Source organism: Myotis yumanensis, unplaced genomic scaffold (genome assembly GCF_028538775.1).
Source record: "Myotis yumanensis isolate MYYU_CA2020_CCGP unplaced genomic scaffold, mMyoYum1.0.hap1 SCAF_1, whole genome shotgun sequence".
NCBI lineage: Eukaryota > Metazoa > Chordata > Mammalia > Chiroptera > Vespertilionidae > Myotis > Myotis yumanensis.
In genome coordinates, this window is record NW_027223752.1 from 172,234,803 (window position 1) to 172,257,561 (window position 22,759).

The 22,759-nt window shown below is 37.2% G+C and overlaps 1 protein-coding gene across 6 annotated transcripts; it reads left to right on the plus strand.

Annotated features, from left to right (window-relative positions):
* Positions 1 to 653: 653 nt before the first annotated feature.
* On the plus strand, positions 654 to 16,601 carry TRMT10A (tRNA methyltransferase 10A). Of its 6 annotated transcripts, none has more exons than XM_070392291.1 (8): positions 654 to 764; positions 5,909 to 6,105; positions 7,101 to 7,263; positions 7,973 to 8,044; positions 9,075 to 9,149; positions 11,437 to 11,586; positions 13,602 to 13,707; positions 15,346 to 16,601. In XM_070392291.1, exons 2-8 carry the CDS (start codon positions 5,921 to 5,923, stop codon positions 15,609 to 15,611), a joined length of 1,017 nt encoding a protein of 338 aa, XP_070248392.1. In that variant the 5' UTR covers positions 654 to 764; positions 5,909 to 5,920; the 3' UTR covers positions 15,612 to 16,601. The 6 variants fall into 6 exon arrangements, with proteins under 6 accessions (XP_070248392.1, XP_070248389.1, XP_070248418.1 ...); XM_070392288.1 differs by lacking the exon at positions 654 to 764 and adding an exon at positions 1,038 to 1,127; XM_070392279.1 differs by lacking the exon at positions 654 to 764 and adding an exon at positions 1,164 to 1,319.
* Positions 16,602 to 22,759: the final 6,158 nt, after the last annotated feature.

Genomic DNA, 22,759 nt, shown 5'->3' on the forward strand with positions numbered 1-22,759 from the left:
TGTTTCAGTTCTCTCTCAGTTGACTTGGTCTATATATAGCAAAAAGATTACATAAGGTCAAGTATTATAAACAATGAAATGTCACCTGATGTTTTGCAAAACACCATAGGAAAAAGAATTCAAGGAATGAATGGAGAGTAAGATCTCCAACTGTAAGCAAGAAAAACGGCTTAAACATTCTAGCTTAAACGCACCTTATTGGGAATTTGACTTTTAAAATTTGATTTTCCATTTGAATTGTGTAAAATATATGATACTGATAACCGTCTTCTGTATGAATTATAACAAATTTAGGCAAGAGATGCTTTCCTCTCATCTCCAACACAGAAGAATGAAGAGCCCTTCGTAATAACTGAGTCACTGTTTGGTGTTTTTAATTTTCAAGAGCAGGAATGTCTCAAGCCCCCCTGCCCCATCATCCCCACAGGAACATATGAATGAATACATGCCCGTAGGAACACACGTGCTTTTGAATGGAAAAACCCACCTCACTGTAACGACCTCCCACTCCAAAACCCGAACTCCTGACCCCGCCCGACGTGAACCCCCATCTCCACCCCAGCCCGCCCGGTTTCCCAGGCTGCGGGTCCGGAGTTGGCGCAGTTACATGACGTCAGGCGTCGCCGCCGAAGCCGCCTACGTGCAGCTGCCATCCCTGCCTCTGGGAGTTGAAGTTTCCGAAGGAGGCCTCGTGAGGGTACCAAGACCACTCCAGAAGGGCTTTCTGCGCGTGCTCTCAGGTTCCCCGGAAACCCCACGGCTCGGTAAGTCCCCGGGAGCTGAGGCTCGTGCCCGCCTACCCTTCGATTCCTCCGGCCACAAAAAGGGCGCTCAGCCAAAGCAGCCCTCGGTTAGCAACGAGGGCTTCCGGGAAAGAGGGAAGCGGGGCTGTGGGCGTGGCACCCGGGACCCTGGTCCCGAAGGAAGTGACGTCAGGTAGCGCGCGGCCCCGCGGCCCCGCGGCCCTGCAGGAAGCTCCCTGATTGGGTGGTTTCAGCTGAGTCCCGCCTCTGGAGTGCGTAGGCCGGCGCGTGGCCTGGCGGGGCGAGGCGCCGCCCTCCGCGGTGGGTCTCCTGCTGTGGACAACTCTTTGGGGGTCGGGATTCAGTCCCTAGTTTGCGAAGAGTGTGAGTGTCCGGAGAACGAAGGGAGGGGAAGCCTGCAGCCGGAAGGGCCGGGCAGCTAGCTGTGGTTTTGCCCCTGGTGCCCAGAGACCGTGGGCAAGTCGCTGTACCTCGTGAACCCTCATCTCGTTTCTCCAGCGAGAGGCCGCCATGGCAGAGCTCTGCGTTGTAGGGACCCCGTGCAAGTGGCTGCAGGTGCTTTTAGGCCGCATCGTGGGGAGCTCAGGGCGGTTTTAAAACCGAGGTGTTACTTGATTACACGGAAATACTATTTTAAGTGTTAGAATTCGGGCGTATTTGTAAAGACAGAGGAGAGCAAGCGATGGTTTTCTCACTTGTTTTTTAAATCCTCCCTCTCTCCCCATCCCGGCCCAACTCCGCCCAGGGCCTGACAGTTGACCCGAGCGCGTTTTATAAAGGCCACTCCTTCCCTCTCCCGGTCAGGTCAGTTGATGCCATTCTGCAGCTATTTCAGCGTTCGTTGGGATCCTTCTGGAAGGGAGTCTGTCATAATTTATGAAGACTTTACTAGTATTTTAGCCCAATCAATAAAATCCATGAAAGTTTTTGTTTTCTTTAACTTTGCTTGGGCCATTCGCTTTTTTGTTCCCAAATGTGTTCTTCCTGCCGAGATATGTATTAAGAAGCAGAAGTAAATAATGAAACACTTTATCATGTATTCATCCCACATCAGATGGCCTCAGTCATATTTATACGTTCTTAGCTTTATAAAACCACAGCCTATTTCTGTGACTAAATTAACCATCTTTTAAAAAAATTCTATGCTAAACAATTTCACACAAATGTTTCTATAATTGCTACAAAACACCGTTCTGAAATATTTGCGGCACAGGGTTGGATGAATGAACATGTACTGTGAGTGTCGCTGCATGTGAAGGAGGAATGCAAAGCTCTGCCACGGAGCTTATAAACTGGACAAAACCGAAATAGGAAAGCAGGCATACCTAGTAAACATCGCACAGGTATTTTGCTTGATATGTAATCTGAACAAGCTAGTGCATAGGAACTGCTTATTGCAGGTACAGAGAGTGGGAAATGGCATGTGTCCTTGTATGTACAGTGTGCTGTAAACAATAACGCGGAGGATCTCCAGCTAACGTTTTTGTTGTATCTAGCTTATTCAGATCTTTAGAAAAATTCACTTTCTGCAGTGCATTTTCTTAATTGGGAAGAGCTTTAGAAATGGTAATGATGTTGACCAGTGTGTGATCTTGCTATGTATTGGACAGGGTGTTTAAAAATGTTGCTATGCAATGATGGACCAAGTTACATTTAACGCAAACTTCTTAGATGGGAAAGGCAAAAGCTCCCCCTGGTGTACCTGAGCTGTAAAATGTTGCTATAAAATTGCTTTTTAAAATTTTCATATTATAGAGCCAATCAACACTTGCAGTTCTTTAATATAATAGAGAACTATAGCAAAAAACTGTGCCAATGATAACAGAAATAGTCTCTCTTAAAATATTGTTTCATGAAGAGAGTAATTTGTTTCCTGTGAATTTTAATTGTGCTTTTAAGTTTGCATGTTTAGCTTAATGGACAGGTTTAACTTATGCTTTCTCCATCCTACGTTGTTTTGGATACACGCCTTACTGACTTTAATGTAGTATCTATGGAAAGGAAGTAAAATAAAAGTGATCCTGGGGATCACAGTATTTATTTTAAAAATTTCTCCTAATGTTGTCAGGCTTATTGAGTTTCCTCTGTCTCTCTGTTCTTAAATTGAATGCTTTATTTTCCAGCTTTTTAAAAATTATTAATGAATACACTCAAGGTTATACATTTATCTCTACCTTTTTGCTTCCATTTCTCATTCTATAATCCATGTCTTTTAACAGCTCTGAGATATATATATCTACATCTATCTATCTATATATCTATATATCTCATTCTATATATCTGTCTGAATTCTGAGTCAGATGGTCAGGATGTTTGACTCAATCCTATTACTTCATTTGTCTATTCTTCAACAAGTGTTTTGAGGACCCACTTTGTGCTAAATTTGTTCTAGCTGCCTTGTTTCTTAGGAATTTATTTAGTTTTGCAATTTGGGGCAAGCTATTTAACCTCAACTGTGCTTTCTTTATAAAGTAGGCATAACACTTGTCTACCTCATAGGGTTGGTTTTAAGGATTAAATTAGATACTTTTCAAATTGTAAGAATTGATTGCTATTACTATTTTCATTATTTTAAAAAATCCTTTGTAATAATACCATAGTCACTCATTTATTTATTTCACCAATATATAGTAAACAGCTTAGTGCCAGGCACCGTGTTAGTATTGGCAATATAATGTGAGGCAAAAGTAGACATCATCCCTACCCATATGGAGTTTTCCGTGTAGAATCAAACTTGAGTTGTCATATCTAGCAGGTGTGCCTGTAAACTAAGGATATGGTTTGGTTAGTGGTTTAAGGAAAACTTGTGAACTCTTACTTGGATTACTAGATGATTCTTTTTCCTTTTTAGTAATTTTATGACCTAGTAAAATACTAGGGTTTTTGCTGTAGCTCCCAAAGCACAGCTTAAAATTTCTTATCTCGCAGTCAAAATTTGGTAAACTTTCCAAGTTTGCTTAGTTATCCCTGTATGTCCTGTTATAACAGTGTACTTTTAAAGAAAGCAAGAACCATATAACAAAACTACTACTCAAATTATGTTCTGCAAAGGTTTTGTCCTTTCATTTTCTGAGTTGTGTGGATTTTTCTTTTAGATGTTACCTTCTCTGCACAGACTTCTTAGCTATTTCTATAAGTAGGAGAAGTCATATAATTGTCTTTAAGGCCATTAGAACATTTGCAAGCTTCATGCTTAGTCTTTGGTAGGGATAAATAACAAATACATTTTTAAGCTTTGGTGTTAAAAATCTGTTAAAGAGAAATCTCAGTATTTTTAGCTTTTTTCCCTAATGTGAAGGGAAGTTCAGTTCTGGGTAATAGACATAAAGATTTGGGTGGCTAAATCTAAATGAAGATGTTTGAGATGGCCCTACGTATTCTACAGCTGATTTCAGAATCAACTTAAATATTTTGTTTCTTAGCCATGACTAAAGTGGAATATTTACAATTACATATTGATAATGAAATATATGGAGGTGAGGCAACCAGATTTGTTTTCCGCACTCTCCAAACTACACAGATCTATAGCATATCTTTTGTCAAAAACTAATTATGAGTGTATATCCCCAGTCCTAGTTAGGGTGTGTGCGCGAAGCAGCCAGTTGATGTGTCTCACATTGATGTTTCTCTCGCTCTTCCTCACCCCCTCCCTCCCTCCTTTTCACTCTTTAAAAATCACTGAAAAAATATCCTCGGATGAGGATTAACAAAAAATATTTTTTAAGTGCTTAATATTTTTATATTATAAAACAATATATTCTCATTTTAGAAAATGCAGAATATCATGGGTAAGAATCATTTTTGTGTGTATGCTTTTTAAAACAAAATTGGATAAAATGTATATATTTCTTGTTTTGATTTTCTTATCTAACATAACCATTTTTCTTTATCACTAAATAATTTTGGGAAACATTATTCTTACTGGCCATTTAGTATTCCAAGCCCCTGTCATGGATAAGTTATAATTTATTTAATCCCTTTTGCTGACATTCAAGTAGTTTTTAATTTTTCATTGTTGAAAATAACACTGCAGTATATACAAACCACTGTTTTGATTTCTGTGGTTTCCATTACCTGTGATCAACCAGCCTAAAAATATTAAATGGAAAACTCCAGAATTAAACAATTCATAAGTTTGAAATTGCACAGTTCTGAGTAGTGTGATGAAATCTAAGGCCATCTCGCTCCATCCCACCCGGGATGTGAATCATCCCTTTGTCCAACGTATTTGTTGTATACTCTGCCCAACCATTAGTCACTTAGTCATCTCAGTTATCAGAGAGAGAAACCATACTTACATAACTTTTATTATGCTACATTATAAAATCATTCTATTGTTAATCTCATATAAAATTTTAAAAATGCTAATATTTATAATATAAACATACTTATAAATTAATTTTAATATTTTTACTATGATTATAATTATAAATTAAACTATTATATGTTTGTTTAGGAAAAAACATAGTATATAAAGGGTTCAGTATTATCCACCTTTTTGGGCATCCACTGGGGATCTTAGAATGTATCCACTGAAGATAAGAGGGGACTACTGCATACCCTTTTGCATTTTGTATATATTTCTGATTCATTTACAGGAATTTATTCTAAGGAAGTAAATTACTGAGTGAAGGGTATTAGTATTTTAAAGCTCTTGAAACATAAATCTGTGTTGCCTTCTGGAAAAATTGTGCCATGAAAGCACCCCGTTTCATTACATGGTCTTTGTCAGTAAATAACATTTAATTGTATAAATTTTCACTTTAAAAAAAATCCTTGGGTGAGGATATGTTTATTTATTTTTAGAGAGCGAGGAAGAGATAGATAGATAGATAGATGATAGATGATAGATGAGAGAGAGAGAGAGAGAGAGAGAGAGACATTGATTGGTTGCCTCTTGTACACTCTGACTGGGATAGAACCCACAACCTAGGTGCCTAGGTATGTGCCCTGACCAGAATGAAACCTGCAGCCTTTGGGTGTACGGGACAATGCTCCAACCAACTGAGCCATCCAGCCAGGGCTAAATTTTTATTTTTATTCATTTCTGAAATGGTTTAATTTTAATCACATCTATTAGTTATTTGGTGTTTACTTTTCTGTGTGTGAATCATCTATGTCAAAGTTGCTTTTCAATTTTTCAGAGGCGTCAAATAATGTCATCTGAAATGGTGCCAGCAATTATTGAGACTTCTAATGTTGAAAGAAAGCAAGACTTAAGTGAAGATCAAGAGGAAAGTCAGAAGCCAAGATTAGATGAAGAGTTTGAACCAATATCTAAACGACAAATGAAAAAGCTAATAAAACAGAAACAATGGGAAGAACAACGAGAACTCCGCAAGTATGTTTCAAAATGCATTCTCCCCTATTCAAAAATATGGAATGTTGGGCCTTTCATGGTCCTTTGACACATTAAAAGTAATTGTGTTAATTAAAATTGGGACTATGCATATTGTTAGCTAACACTGTCAATTGGCTGTTAAAACTATGTTTTGAATTTCTCTTTAGCAGTGTTTATGAATTTACACTGCACACTTTTTCTCACCCAAAATCTATTGTGAGTAGCAGCACAATTTCTGAAATAACCAACTTAGGAAGGGGATATAATTAGCATCAATGTCCTAGATATGGAACAAAAATAACCTCCTCAGAAAGATCAAATTTAGGCCTAACATTGATTTTTCTAGAAGAACTATTGCAGGTTTTGAGAACAGTTAGGTTGAAGTTGTCATTAAACAGGGGTGGGCAAAAGTAGGCTTACAGTTGTGAGTATACGGAACAGTTTATTCTTGTATTACTATTTGTTGTGTATTTTTGTATTGCAGTAGTAAACCTATTTTTGCCCACCCCTGTATAATGCCAAAAGTTACTGAGAGAAAATAAACTATAGTTGATGCAGATTAGAGAAAAAAAATATATGAGATTTTTTTTCGCTAACAATTTTACTTTGCCTTTTTTCTACACCATATAAATGTTGCTTGAAAATCATGTAGGGGAAGAATGATACAAGTGAAACATATCACAGCTCTCAAATTAAGTATTTGTAAAGTTTTCTTATAATATGATACCAATAATAAATGAGTTTATTAGTAGTATAGTAAGGATTTGTGTAAAAAGCATTATACTGTTTTTACAAACCCATTTTCTTCCTTTCTAAAATTTTTAGATGGACTGTGTAAAATTGCTGATATCTGACCAATTTTGGTCCATAAAAGTGGCAGTTTCATATGGTTTAGCCTTCTGATTTAAAAAAGTAATGTTTTTTTGTCTATTTAGAGGAGTCTTGTATGTGAATCTATAAATAACACCAAAAAGTTATTTCAATACTGATTTTAGACAAAAGAGGAAGGAAAAACGCAAGAGAAAACAATTGGAGCGGCAGTGTCAACTGGAATCAAACTCAGATGGAAATGATAGAAAACGTATTCGAAGAGATGTTGTTCACAGCACACTTCGCCTTATCATTGACTGTAGTTTTGACAGCTTGATGGTATTAAAGGTATGAATCATTGTCAGGAAAACCCTGTAGGTAAACTAGGCTAAGTAATTCTTACTTTAATCTGTAATATCACTTTGATATAAATTTATGTACTAAAATGCATCTTAAATCAAGTTTTCCAAGCTCTGTGACCCCTAAATTAAACTAGCTAATAAATTCCTCTTACGTATATGTGTGTGTGTTGATAGGAGAGACAAACACCATGATTAGATTATAAAACTCAGTAACTGCATATTGATCATAAAGATCTGTGAGTGGTTTTCTTTGTCCTAATCACAATTAAGAAAATAAGAAGTATGATTGTCTTAATAGAATTATTTCTTATTTAATAGTTTGAGAAGCCTGGTTATTTAAACAATGCTAGTGAAGAGAAGATACTTTAATTACTTTCCAAGCCATTGGTAAGTTATAAAAATAGTAATAGTATGGCTGTAAGAGAATTTCTTAAGTAGAGTAAATTTTTTCATGAACTATCATTTTAAGTAGATGCAGAATATGAAATAATGGTTCACTTGCAGAGTTTTGACTTATAGTAATTTTGTTAGTTATGTAAGGAAATTGAATAGAAATTATCAGAAAGGACTTGTATTTCAAAAGAAAAAAATGTACCTGTCTAGTTATTTCTTCTGCTTATTCTGTTCCACTAAGATTGTGGAATGGCCATAGGTGATTTTGAAAACGATGCTTTAAAAATTGCACTCTTTTATAGGACATTAAGAAACTTCATAAGCAGATTCAACGATGTTATGCAGAAAATCGACGAGCACTACATCCTGTGCAGGTATGTTTGAGAGATTTAAAACAGACTCCAATTTCCTTTCTTATATTTCCCTTGGGAAACGGCATAGATAATCCTGCCGGCCTTTACAAGAGTCTTACAGATAATCCTTCTTCAAGAACAAAATGCCTATTTGAAACATGTTTTCTACATAGATAAAGTAAAATATTTTAAACAGTTTTTCACATATGTCGTTCTCAGACACACTGCCCAGTTATCATCAGTCTTGTCCACACTGACCTGCTCATTTCTGTGTAGTTGAACATCTTCACTGCAGGATATACACATATTTTCATACTAGTTTCTTAGCTCTCATTCCTTCTGTTCCGGAGAGTAGGGGGAACTGATGTGTGCTGTGTTACCTGTTGGTAGGTTTATTCTACTTAAAAGATTCTGAGTCACTGATAATTTTGAAAAGTACTTCCTTAGCTAGAGTGAGGGAGTGCTTTGTGAGACTAGCTGCCTGCTGTCAAGAGGTGCCTGCTGTTTGAAATCTCGGTGACCTAAAATTAATACTGGCTCACTGAGGTTGAGAACTAGAAATTCTTAATAAATGTTTGGTTAGATATTTTCTTCTTATCAAGTGATAGTAATTTTATATTTTTACATTTTATATTCTTCCCATCCTTGCATAGACTTGAAATAGTGTCAGGTTTTAGAATCAAAGAATTATGGAGACTTGGGACTGGTAAAAAATAACAGTGGTGGCAAAAGAAAGGGAAAGGGAACTTGACATGGGAGTGGGGAGTTTGTAGAAAAGTGATCATTAAGGGAAAGGCTGATTATGGGTGCTTGGAAAAATGGGATGAAAATGTAGATGCCATAAGGAAGTTATTGTGGTAGAAATGACACAAAACATGTCATTTCTACCACAAATTTATTCTTGTATGTTTAAAGCGTGCCACAAATTATTTTTTTTCTAGAATGAAAATATATTGTGTTTCATTGACAATCAGATTAGTGTATGAGGGAAATAAAATACTGTACTTTAATAGTCATTTGCTCTCTCTTCCCTTGCTGATGACTCTATCAGTTTTACTTGACAAGCCATGGAGGCCAGTTGAAAAAGAACATGGATGAAAATGACAAAGGATGGGTCAACTGGAAGGTAACTACAGTAGATTAACTCTCCCATAATTTCAAGTAGTTTTAAGCTTAAAGGTCTACATTTTTTACCCAAATTCTACATAATGTTAATTAATACAGGAGTCACCAGTCTCCAAACCCTGTGTGTCTCTGTACCTAAGTTTAAGGAATAAGGGAAGCTAAAAAGACTGCGATGTCTGTTTGTACTTGCTCCCATTAAATCTCACTTCTATTTTGCCCCCAACTTTAAAACATATTTTTAAGAAGGAAAAATTTTAAAGGCGTTTATTCATTCTCTACCAAGCAAACTGGCGTTGCATTATTTGTAAGAGTGAAGTCACTCTAAAATTTGAAAATATACTTGCACTGTTGCTTCTAAATCTGTGCTCTCCCATGTCCACATGTGGCTATTGAATTCTTGAAATGTGACTGGTCTAAATTGAGTTGTGCTATAAATGTGAAGTATATATTGGATTTCAAAGATTTAGTGCCTATCCCCCCAAAAAGAATGTAAAATATCTCCTTGAAATTTTAAAAAAGATTATATGTCGAAATGATAACATTTTGGGTATATTATGTTGAATGCAATGTATTAGTAAAATTAATTTCACGTATTTCTTTTCACTTTTTTTAATGTGGCCACAGGTAGATTTAAAATTACATATGTGGCTCACATTTTTTATAGGACTAAACCATTCTCAGTCATTTGCAAAAATGACTAATAGATTGGCTTTAGTACCAATTCATGAGGAATCCTATTCAGAGAAGTACTGGGTTATTCTTGTATTTTTTTTTCTTTCTCAAAGCCAGTTCTCACCATGACAAACTTTTCCTCTTACACTCTCTAATCCCATAATGACTGCATTTATTTTATTAATAGCCTATAGTGTAAACATTTTTTAAGGCTTTTTAAAGTTTTAAGTACAGTATGTTTACCAAGTTTTATTATCTGTCCCATTTTCCTGAGAAATAATGTAATCAGTTAGAGAAGGCATACTTTCAGTTATTTTGTGGCTTGTTAAATTTATTGTTTATACCACCAGCTTTCCAGAGAAACATAAGTTCATCGTTCTTTAATTTCAAGTCCCTCTTGGGGTGCTTATTAACTATAGGACCCAAATTTATAATAAAACATTTTTAGAAAGGTGATTGCTTATTAATCAACTAGAGGCCTGGTGCACGAAATTCGTGCACTTGAGAGTAGGGGAGCCCCTCAGCCCAGCCTGTGCCCTCTCGCAGTCCAGAAGCCCTCAGGGGATGTCTGACTTACGGCGTAGGCTCGCTCCCCATGGTCCTAAGCCAGCAGTTGGGCATCCTTAGCGCTGCCATGGAGGCGGGAGGGCTCCAGGGTATGTCTGGCCCATCTCTCTCAGTCCCGATCGGCTGGACCCCAGCAGCAAGCTAACCTACCATTTGGAGCGTCTGCTACCTGGTGGTCAGTACACGTCATACCAACTGGTCGACTGGTTGACTGCCCCCTCGTGGTCAGTGCACATCATAGCGAGCGGTTGAGTAGCCTTAGCATATCATTAGCATATTACTCTGATTGGTTGAATGGACGACCGGACACTTAGCATATTAGGCTTTTATTATATAGGATAGGTTATACATTTCAGGTGAGACAAGTTCTGCTTCATTTTTTATTTCCTTAAAGGTTGAATGTCTGGTTGAATGTCATCTGAATCTGATGATGTATTTTCTTTTATTCTATCAATATAATTTGCAAAATTCTGACTGCCAACTGGTGTTCAGTTTTGTACCTCTGATCTAACAGTTTTGATGAAGATGATTTTATAGGTGTATCGTTGTAGAAATGGATTCATGGACTTTATTAAATCTACAAGCACTTTCTTTTGATGATTTGTGTAGACAGAGAAGAAATAATTGGAGAAAACCAGGAAATAATGTGAGCAAATATGTGACAAAATGCTTTTGTTTTGTTGGAGCAGAGATAAGCTTAGAAAGGGTAGGTTAGTGCCACATTCAGGAAAGAGTTACTAAGGAATTTCAGTTTTATCCTACAGATGAAAATAAAACATGGAAAGTAGTGTTTTTAGAAAGTGAGTCTACCATTAGTGTGTGGAAGTAAATTGGAGGGATCTGAGGCTAAAGACAGGGAAATAGCATCAGGAAGCCACTTAAATAATTGAGGTGTAGGTGACAAGGAATTTAAGTAGTAGGTTATAAATGATGCATTGCAGCATTCTTTCAGACTTCTTTTCATATGATTTACTTCCTTTCAAATTGATTATTAGCCAATTTTCACAAAATCCTATTAATTAATCACATCTGTCCCATGTGTCTTAAAGGATATCCACATTAAACCAGAACACTATATTGAATTCATAAAAAAAGAAGATCTGATTTATCTTACATCAGATTCACCTAATGTACTGAAGGAATTAGATGAATCAAAGGCTTATGTGATTGGAGGATTAGTAGATCACAACCATCAAAAGGTACTAAGTTTTTATTTTTGCTTTTGCTTGTACTTAAAATTGATATATCAATTTTCTTAATAGTAACAATAATACTTTTTGATAGTAGCAATAATACTGATGATAGCTGATCTCTGCTGAGTGCCAGCTATATTTCAATCACCTTTTTGGCTAAGCAAAACATTTCACATGCAAGATTGGGCAAATGTAGGTTTATAGTTAGTTGTTCATATGGAAAATAATACACTAATTAATAAATAATAATAATAAGAATAATCTCTGTGTTTCACATACTCACAACTATAAACCTACTTTTACCCCTTTTACCCCACCTGTACATTACTATGGTTAATCCTCACTTATAAACCAGTGAGGTCAGTGCTGATATTTTCTGCATTTTAAAGCTGAGGAAATGGAAGCCTAAAGAAAATAAGTCTAAAACCAATAGTAGTAGGTAGTAAAGCATATATTTGAAATCTGATAAATTGTTCTGGAGCCCAGATACTAAACAATATGCTGTATTGATAGAAGATGCTGCTATTAATCAATTTCTAGGCCACTGGTAAAATTTATAACAAAACTGATCATTTTTATTTTAAATATGTGATTTTCATGGGATGTGTTTTCTGTTCTCTTATATTTCTACTTTTGTCTCTTTCCACCTCCTCATCCTCATTTGAATGAAAAATTACAGAAGTACACTTTCTAAGAGAAAATATCATTTTGTACTTTGCCAGCTAGTTAACAACATGCTAAATTCAACCCAACTAAAGAAAAAGCATGTTTACTAAGTGTCTGAGGAAATATTGTCATCAGAATAATACAAATTCAGTATTCTTATATAGCTCCACTGTGCAGTAAAACTTTTTCTAATGTTGGAAATACTTGTATCATTCTGTCCAGTGTGGTAGTCCTGTGGCTATTGAACACATGAAATGTGTATAGTATAATTGAGAACAGAATATTTTAAAATTGTAACAATTTAAACTTAAATAGTCACACGTGGCTCTTATTGGACAGTGCATCTCTATAGCATCAGAGGGAATTTTATCAGAATGACCTTTAGCCTTTTTATTATTTTCTTAGTGGAAATATTCTATTTTGTTACTTATATAAAACCAAATTTTTATCTTTCATGTTATTATTTGTCCCTGAAATATGCAAACTACTGGTTGAGAAATTTTGTTCTTCCTTCTCTGTGCTATCTTTTGCCTATTTCAGTTCTGGTTAGACCTAGGCTTTAAGGATTTTAATTTTGAGAAGAAAGAAAATTCATATTCAATATTCTTTTAATTGACAGAAGGGAAAAATTAAATTTATAGGCAATTAAAAATTTTTTTCAGTTCAGCTTTTTATAAAATTTGTTTTGGTTATTTGTGCCTCCTAGTGTTATGTAATTGAAACAATTTTATCTGTATGTCTTTTGTATTCATGGAAAGAGTGATGGTGCTTCTCTAGGAGTTCTGATTGAGTATTTTAAACTCTAAGAGAAAGGTGGTATGGAACAGTGAAAAGGTGTTTGAATTAGGAGGCATAAGGCAAGTTTTTCCTATGGTTCTGCCACTTAGGAGCTTTTTGGCAGAGCAGGGAACATGTCTTTGGTTTCCTCACTTGTAAATTGGTTAAAACAAAAGGCCTAAACCAGGGGTCCTCAAACTATGGCCCGCGGGCCACATACAAATACAAATATTGTATTTGTTCCCATTTTGGTTTTTTACTTCAAAATAAGATATGTTCAGTGTGCATAGGAATTTGTTCATAGTTTTTTTTTAAACTATAGTCCGGCCCTCCAGCGATCTGAGGGACAGTGAACTGGCCCCCTGTTTAAAAAGTTTGAGGACCCCTTGCCTAAACATTCTGACTATCCTTATTGTCAAGAGAATATTTCCAAATTAGCAGTCAAACACAGACACACACAAACACACTCACTTCAGATAATGTTCTCTGAACTAAAGTCTTTCTTAAAAATTATTTATTTGTTGTAGACTTTAAAGTAATTTAATGTTCTAGTCCAAGTTATAGTGTCTTTGTTTTAGGGACTCACATATAAACAAGCATCAGATCATGGAATTGACCATGCACAGCTACCCCTTGGAAATTTTGTGAAGATGAATAGTAGAAAAGTTTTGGCAATTAATCATGGTAAGCTTTAAGGAGATAAAGTGAAAATGTATGTGAGTGAACATTGTGAAAATATAAAATATACACCTTGCTAGAAACAAAATTATAAAATGTAATGATTTATAATTTGTTTGAATATAGAAATAATACATGCATATTTTATAAAATTTTGAAAATACAGAAAAACATAAAAATAACCTATAATTTCACTACCCGGAGATACTTGGTATTAACTTTTTGGTGTGTTTCCTTCCAGTTCCTTCCCTATGCATATATAATATTATTTATAACATAATTGGATTCTTACTCCATTACATAAAATATTATAAATCTGGGTGTTTTCCCTCATTTATAATTATACTAGAGGCCCGGTACACGAAATTCGTGCACGGGGTGTGTGTGTGTGTGTCCCTCAGCCCAGTCTGCAACCTCTCCAATCTGGGATCCCTCTCACAATCCAGGACTGCTGGCTCCTAACCGCTCGCCTGCCTGCCTGCCTGATTGCCCCTAATTGCTTCTGCCTGCCAGCCTGATCACCCCTAACCACTCCCCTGCCAGCCTGATTGACACCTAACTACTCCCCTGTTGGCCCGATTGCCCCTAACTGCCCTCCCCTGCCATCCTGGTCACCCATAACTGTTATCTCCTGCAGGCCTGGTTGCCCCCAACTACCCTCCTCTGCTGACCTGGTCACCCCCAACTGCCCTCCCCTGCTGGCCTGGTCACCCCCAACTGCCCTCCCCTGAAGGCTTGGGTCCCCCCCAACTATCCTCCCCTGCCAGCCTGATCGTCCACAACTCCCCTCCCCTGACAGCCATCTTGTGTATTGGAGTGATGGTACATTTGAATATTAGCTCTTTATTAGATAGGGTTTTTCCATGTCATTGAATTATTGTTAATGGCTATATAATAGTCATCATCTGAATATATAACTATTAACCATTCTTCTGTTAATGATTTTTTTTGTTACTATTGTAAATAACATTGTAAAAGACATTCTTAGACATTTGTCTGGAGTTTTTAGTAGAGATTTTTGTTGATGCACAACTGTTTATTGGGCTCTTTTTATGTGCTAAGAACTTTATGGTAGACTATAGGGAATTTACTGATTCCAGGACTGAGCTTCTAAGACTTTTGATAGATTGTGGAAATTACTTTTCCATGAAGTAATCCAAATTGACCCTTCAACAATGTATTAATGTGAGAGTAATTTGGAGACAGTATTAAATTTTAACTCTAAATATGAAACAAAAAGCAGGCAAAATGTTCCCTAGAGTGAGTGGCGCTGTATAGGAAAAATAGAAGAAATTTAGATTAATCCTAACCTTTTTTTTTCTTCTAGTTTTATGTTAGCACATAAAGGATAAAGTAGTGAAAGGGATAAAGAATAGGAAGGAAGCAAAAAGATTCTCTGTGTATTAATTATTACTGACAAGGAATAATGGTAAACTTCTAAGTGCTTAAGAATGGAATTGAGGAAAAGCTAAAGAACAGGCTTGAGAGCTTTGGGGCAAATTGATTCTGAGAGCCAGTAGGGAAACAAGGTGATAAGCACAAAGTAGAAATTATTAGGACATAGTATCAATGCATTTTAAAATACAGTATGCAACATTGTGATGAACTTGGCTAAGAAATGTATAGAGTTTGTCTTTGTTTCAGTGTTTGAGATTATTCTGGAATACCTGGAAACAAGAGACTGGCAAGAAGCATTTTTTACTGTCTTACCTCAAAGGAAAGGAGCTGTTCCCACAGACAAAACCTGTGAAAGTTCTTTGCATGACAAGACGTCTGCTAGGGTTGAAGGTGGATTGGACAGTGATTCCAGTGAGGAAGAAACTAGCAGAAATGAACTAGATTCACCACATGAAGAAGAAAAGCAGGATAAAGAAAATAGCACTGACTCTACAGTGCACTCTACACCATAGGAATGTCATCTGGGTTTTTTTGTGTGTGTGCATTTTTTTTTTTTCTGGTTAAGGAAAAACTAGGAGAAAATGAGGTGCTTCATAGAATATTCAAATTGGAAGAAAATTTAATTTTTTGTTATTTCTGTTGTGAATATTATAGAGTGGATAAACTTACAGAGTGGATAAAAAGTCCTCGTAAGAAAGTACTTTTTGTTTTTGCATAAGATTTAAAAAAGATGTAATTTTTAGAAATAGTTTTCTAAGCCTCAAATAAGTTTTTTTGAGGATTTTACTTTAATAATAAATCTTCATTCTCTTATTTACTGGGTTGTATTATTCAGAATGTGCCTTCTGATCCTTTAGTTTTATTATTTTATGTTTATATCAATGTCTTTTTGATTTATGCCTATTTGTGAAAGCAGATATTCACAAATTTCCTGTAAGTGCACCATTTTCAGTATGGGAAATGTATTTGCAACTTTTATATTCAATTTAGTAACTTCAAGGGAATATTGTGATTTTAGGAAAAAGTATCGGATCGATATACTCTACAATTTATTTCTTTTGTTCTATGGACTTGTCTCTATTTCTGCCTCTTGGTGGTTCTAATGTAATCACTGAAGAATTAATCTAATATATTTTTATTTTATTTTTTTAATATATTTTTTAATTCAAACAATGGTGGTAAATTATTTCAATTACAAACTTAATTTTTCAGGCTAGACTATATTAAAAGGCCATTGAAGGATCAATTTTATCTTTACTTAAAAAGAAATAGCTCTCAGCAGCTATCTTTTCGTTCCATATAAACTTTTTAAAGTTTTTTTGAAAATCGGTTGATTTTTAAAGTAAATAAATTTATATGTGCCTCTGCCTACTATCATAAGCAAGCTAATGTAAATATATATTTCTGTAACTAATATAAGCATGTATGAAAATATTCATATACTGTATGTACATGTTTGTCCATATCATGTATGATTCTTATTTAACGATAAACAGGATTGAGTTGCCATATATGTGTATTTGTGTGAATGGTTGTGTTCAACAATACTAAGGAATTTGAATTTCATGAAGTGCAAATTCTATAACTAAACATTTGTATAAGGACATTGGCAAGGGAATAAGGGGCTAAATGAGATGTTTTAGTTTCCTACCAGGAACTGTAGAGTAGTTATGTTTAAAATAAGCGATTGTTCTTTGTCACAGCTATAGTAAGATTTCAGAAGCCTTCAGTGATGATAAATGAAGTTTCTGTTCTTTTTACTCACCGGCATCTTAAATTATATACACTCTAGAGGCCCAGTATACAAAAATTTGTGCACTCCGGGGGGTCCCTTAGCCCAGCCTGTGCCCTCTTGCAGTCTGGCATCCCTCAGGGGATGTCCACCTGCTGGCTTAGGCCTGCTCCCTGGGGGAATTAAGCCTAAGCTGGCAGTCAGACATCCCTCTGGCAGCCTGGCAGCCCTCGGGGGATGTCCACTTGCCAGCGGGGAGCAGGCCTAAGCTGCAGTCGGACATCTTTAGCACTGCTGAGGAGGCGGGATAGGCTCCTGCCATCACCACTGTGCTGGTAGCTATCAGCCTGGCTTGTGGCTGAGCAGAGCTCCCTCTGTGGGAGCACACTGACCACTAGGGGGCAGCTCCTGCATTGAGTGTCTGCCCCCTGGTGGTCAGTGTGTGTCATAGTGACCAGTGATTCCCAGTCGCTCTGCTGTTAGGGTCAATTTGCATATTACCCTTTTATTATATAGGATAGAGGCCTGGTGCATGGGTAAGGGCCGGCTGGTTTGCCCTGAAGGCTGTCCCGGATCAGGGTGGGGGTCCCGCTGGGGTGCCTGGCCAGCCTGGGTGAGGGGCTGATGGCTGTTTTCAGCTGGCCACACCCCCTTCAGGGTGGGGGTCCCCATTGGGGTGCCTGGCCAGCCTGGGTGAGGGGCTGATGGCTATTTTCAGGCTGGCCAAGCCCCCCAGTGGGTACCCTAACCCCAAGGGGGTGTGGCCAGCCTGGGTGAGGGCCTGAGGGCCATTTTAAGGTTGCCCACAGCCCCTTCAGGGTGAAGGGGTCCCGCTGGCGTGCTTGGCCAGCCTGGGTGAGGGGCTGATGGCCATTTTCAGGCTGGCCACGCCCCCCAGCGACCCAAGCTTTCAGCCTCTTCTTTTTTTCTCTGGTATTTATTTATCTTCTATAATTGAAACTGTGTAGCCTTGAGTGGAGCCCAGGTTCGGCCAGGGCAGGCAGGAAGCTTGGCTTCCTCTATCGCCAGGGACAACCCAAGCCTCCTGCTCGCTTCAGTTCCATGGCCGCCGCCATCTTGGGTTAATTTGCTTACTGGCTATTGATTGGCTGGTGGCTGTGGCATGTGGGCATGGCTTGAGTGTAGGAGGGATGGTTAATTTGCATGTTTCTCTTTTATTATATAGGATTTGTTAGAAAGTTTATTGGATTTAGTATAGATTTTCTCTGTCTCTTGGTTTTGTTGCTTTATTCTTAGTAATCTATACTAATAAAAGGGTAATATGCTAATTAGACCTGATGTCCTTCTGGACAAAGCCATGGTGGCGGATGCCAAGGCAGAGGCAGTTAGGGGTGATCAGGCCGGCAGGGGAGTGCAGTTAGGTGGATCAGGCTGGCAGGGGAGGGCAGTTAGGGGGATCAGGCTGGCAGGGGAGTGCAGTTAGGTGGAGCAGGCCCTCAGGGAAAGCAGTTAGGGGGATCAGGTGGGTGGGAGAGCAGTTAGGGGGATCAGGTTGGCGGGGGAGAGCAGTTAGGGAGATCAGGCAAGCAGGCTGGTGAGTGGTTAGAAGCTAGCAGTCCCAGATTATGAGAAGGATGTCCAACTGCGGATCCCACAGGGATCGGGCCTAAACCGGCAGTTGGACATTCCCCAAGAGGTCCTGTATTAGGATGCAGGCCCAGCTGAGGGACACCTCCCCCTCCTGTGCATGAATTTCATGCACCGGGCCTCTAGACTACTATAGTTACCTATTTAAACTAAGGTCTATGAACAAGGTACATAAATACCAAGTCCCTACAATTCTAGAAGAACAAAGCTTATGTCTTAAGTTGTATTTTTCAAAGGTTCAGGTTTTTCTGAGTAAACAGGGTTAAGTAGCATGAAATACTATACTGTTTACTTAAATTGTCCCATAAGGAATAGGCACAGTTTAATTTTGAAAGGTGGGGAAAAATCATCACTGGCACTATGTACATAGCTTAATTTTCCCTAACTATAAAAGCTCTATATTTCCTAGGACTACCATAACAAATTAACACAAGTTGGGTGGCTTAAAACAACAGAAATTTATTATCTTACAGTGGAGGCTAACAGTCCAAAATCAAGGTGTCGGCAGTATCTTGTTCCTTCCAAAAGCTATAGTGAAGAATTATTTCTAGTCCTTAGCTTTTGGTGGTTGTCAGCAATCTCTGGTGTTCTTAGCTTGCAGCTGCGTCACTCCAGTTTCTGCTTTGTCATCACATGACCTTTCACCCTCTGTCTCCTGTCCTGTGCCTGTGTCTGTGTCCCTCTTCTTATACTTATCATTGGATTTGGTTTCACCCTAATCCAGTATGACCTCATCTTAACTTGATTATATCTACAAAGCCCCTAAGGTTGCATCCACAAGTACTAGATAGTATGATATGAACACATCTTTCAGGTGGACACACTTCTATCTACTACAAGTCCATATCTTATTTAGGCTGCTGATGACAAGAAGATGAAGATTACAATTAGAAATAATTTCTGAAGTATTTAAAATTTTGTTTTTTAAGTAATAATCTTTTTTCTTAATATATTCTTTTCCCTTAACACTCTTTTGGTTTGTTGAGGTACCTTACTATTTAAAACCAGTAATATTAAAGTCACTTGTATTGGAACATAATAAAGGTGGGAAATTCAGTTAGTATTTAAATAAATATGCCAAAAAGTGATATGTCTGCTGAAATAATAGGATTTTCTCTCATATCATTTCTTAAAAATCTATGGTTTTCATAAAGCAAGCTCATTGTATGGGAAGGAGCATTCTTTAGACCAGTGGTTCTCAACCTTCCTAATGCCTCGACCCTTTAATACAGTTCCTCATGTTGTGGTGATCCCCAATTTCATTGTTACAAATTGAACATAATTAAAGCATAGTGATTAATCACAAAAACAATATGTAATTATATATGTGTTTTCCGATGGTCTTAGGTGACCCCTGTGAAAGGGTCATTCAACCCCCAAAGGAGTCGCGACCCACAGGTTGAGAACCACTGCTTTAGACCAACGATTTTCAATCCTTTTCATCTCCTGGCACACAAACTAATTACTAAAATTCTGTGCACACCAAAAAATATATATTTTGCCAAACTGACAAAAAAATAGCTATATTTTTTATCCTTTCACACTGGGCAGCTATTATGTTTGCAGTTGTCTTTTTTTTTTTTTTTTTTTTTTTTTACAATCTAAGGGAAAAGAGGTCAGGATCCCTAATAGGTATTGTAGATTTTTAAAAAAATTTGTGGCATGCTGGTTGAAAATCGCTGCTTTTCACTGATTCCCCAGAGATCACTGCATTGCCACTTTGAAGCATTTGAAAATACTGGAAACTGAAAAAGAAAAATAGGAAGCAATTCTGAAGGAATATCTTTTGGGAGCTCAATGAACAATTATGAAACCCACAAATTACTGATAATTACCAAGTAAAGTGATGTGTCATTTCACTTTATATATGGAAAGGACCACTGAGGAGATACAGGTAAAAGGCAAGAGTTGTCCATAGAGCACTGAGAACATGTACAGACAGCAGTTGTAAAAAGGAAAAAAGAATGGCAGGGATTAGCATTAATGACAGCAATGGCCTATAGTGCTCATTAAACTGATTTCAGTTAGCATAGAGATGATTATTTGTTTTCCTAGCACCCTGTCAGGCACAGAGAGTAGGCACTTAGGAAAGGTGAAGAAAGGAACTCGTGACAGAATGAAAAGATTTAATAGTGTTAGTTGAGAGAGTAGGCTTAAGTCTCAGCACTGCCATTTGTTAGTCATGTGACTTAGGGCAACTTCTTCAACCTTTGTGTGTCTCGTGTCCTCATTTGTAAAATGGGAACGTTTTCCCATTTGATCTTTAGGATTGAGCAATCAATTTGTTTGAAACCAAGCAGCTTACTTGGTACTAGTCTTGTACTGACATTCCTTCCATTTGCCTCATTTCCCTTGTTTCTCGTTCTTCGTTTTTGACATAGCCTGACTGAAAAAACAAACGAACAATAATATGGTTTGTTTAAGTCTCTGCTTTTTGAGGAATCCACTAGATGAGATTTTTAAAATACAAACTTTCTAAATTACCAGAGTGAATACTCATCAGATAAAATATGGAAATCACAGATCATTTAGTGAAACATTTTTAAAAGCAATACAATCATAATATGCTAATATGCTAATTAGACCAGATGGTGGAATGAACTTCTAGAACGACCAGTGGGCGGGGCCATGAGGTAGCTGGGGCTGCGATGGGCCAAGGCAGCTGGGACTGAAGGCCCAGCCCCTTGCACGAATTTCATGCATTGGGCCTCTAGTGCTAACCTAAAACACAATAACTGCACAAGGCCAAATCTCTACTATCAGCAAGTACAAATGTTCTAAAATCACTGAAATTGGATTTTAAATACCCAAAGCTTAAACATATGCTGTTTTGAAATAAAGTTACTCAGCAATGTTGAAAATAAAAGAATACAGAAAAGCATATTGAGCTAACAAAAGAAAAAAAAGACAAATCACAATTTTCGCATTGGAAAAGGTTCAACACATCACAAATGGGAAAGAAGGGCATGTTGTAATGTTCAAGAAATCAATCCTTAGTGAAGATCTGACAGTTAATATCTCTATGCATCTGATAGCATAGTATTTAAGTTCATTAAGAAAAACTTCAGAAATTACATTAATAAGAAATGCATTAGTAAAAGGAGACTGATCCATGCTTTCCAACCCACGACAGCTCAAATGGACAAGAGAAATATATGGGAGATGTTAATGCTATAATTAATGAGATATAATTGATATATATGTGTGTGTGTGTGTGTGTGTGTGTGTGTGTATGTAAATCTTTCTTTTCTCTGTGTCCAGCGCAGCTAGAGAGCAGTTTGGTTCCTGAGTAGGGGTGGCTGAGGATTGAGAAAATGGAAGAAAGACAGACACAGAGATGGAAGAAAAAAACTGGGGCTGAGTGGGACCATTGTCCTCTGATGGAGAGACAGGGACAGGGACCCAGAGCCGATATAGCGTGTTTATTTTATACAGCAAAAAACAGGAAGTTTTACTAAAAGTCAAGACAAAGGAGATTTTGTGTATTCTTGGGTGGGCCTGAGTCGTATTCATTCCTGGTGCCTGGCTGGATTTAAATAACAAAACGCACCCCCTGGCACCTGGGCTGAAGGTCAAGCTGACAACACTCCTGCCTTTTGGCAAAGTGTGCTTCCAGGACGTGGCTTTGCCAACGCCACTGGCTTCAGCTGACAATAGTTAAAGAAATGCCCATGTGCCTTCTCAGTCTCTCTCTCTCTCTCTCTCTCTCTCTCTGTGTATATATATATATATATATATATATATATATATATATATATACACATATATATATATATCCACAAAGGAAAATAAGTTTAAAAGTAGAAATAATATAAGCAACTTCTATGATAATAATACATTAAAGTAGAAAATAAATTTGTGGAACAGGAGAAAAACCTTGCCACCTAGAACTTGTTATTTAATGTCAGATGGTCTGTTGTAAAAATCAGTGTTAGAGATAAAGTTGGTCATAACAATTATAAAATTCTAAACTATGTTTACACATCACTTCAAAATATATGCATAAAATAAACAGAATTACAAAGACCCCTGAATTATACATCTACCATAATAGTTGGAAAAATTTAGTACACATCTTTATTACTGACTAATCAATCACCAAGGTAAAAATTAGATAGGATATGTAAGATTTGAACAACAAAATTAACACGTTTGTTTTAATATATCTACAACTTTGTGTTCAATCGCTTTTAAATTTATGTTCTTTCAAGTTATATGGAACAAGTTATATGTTTTGAAATCAGAATATAAAGCTTCCAACTTCTTTTTAATTCATTGTACCTTGAAATTCCATACAAATTTTAGGATGGCATTTCTATT

Bases quoted from the DNA above. Each gene is read 5' to 3' on its own strand.
- TRMT10A (XM_070392279.1), top strand. From the start codon at position 1,275: ATGGCAGAGCTCTGCGTTGTAGGGACCCCGTGCAAGTGGCTGCAG. The intron at 8,045-9,074 runs GTATGTTTGAGA...TGACTCTATCAG, and splicing joins GAGCACTACATCCTGTGCAG to TTTTACTTGACAAGCCATGG. The intron at 9,150-11,436 runs GTAACTACAGTA...TGTGTCTTAAAG, and splicing joins AAGGATGGGTCAACTGGAAG to GATATCCACATTAAACCAGA.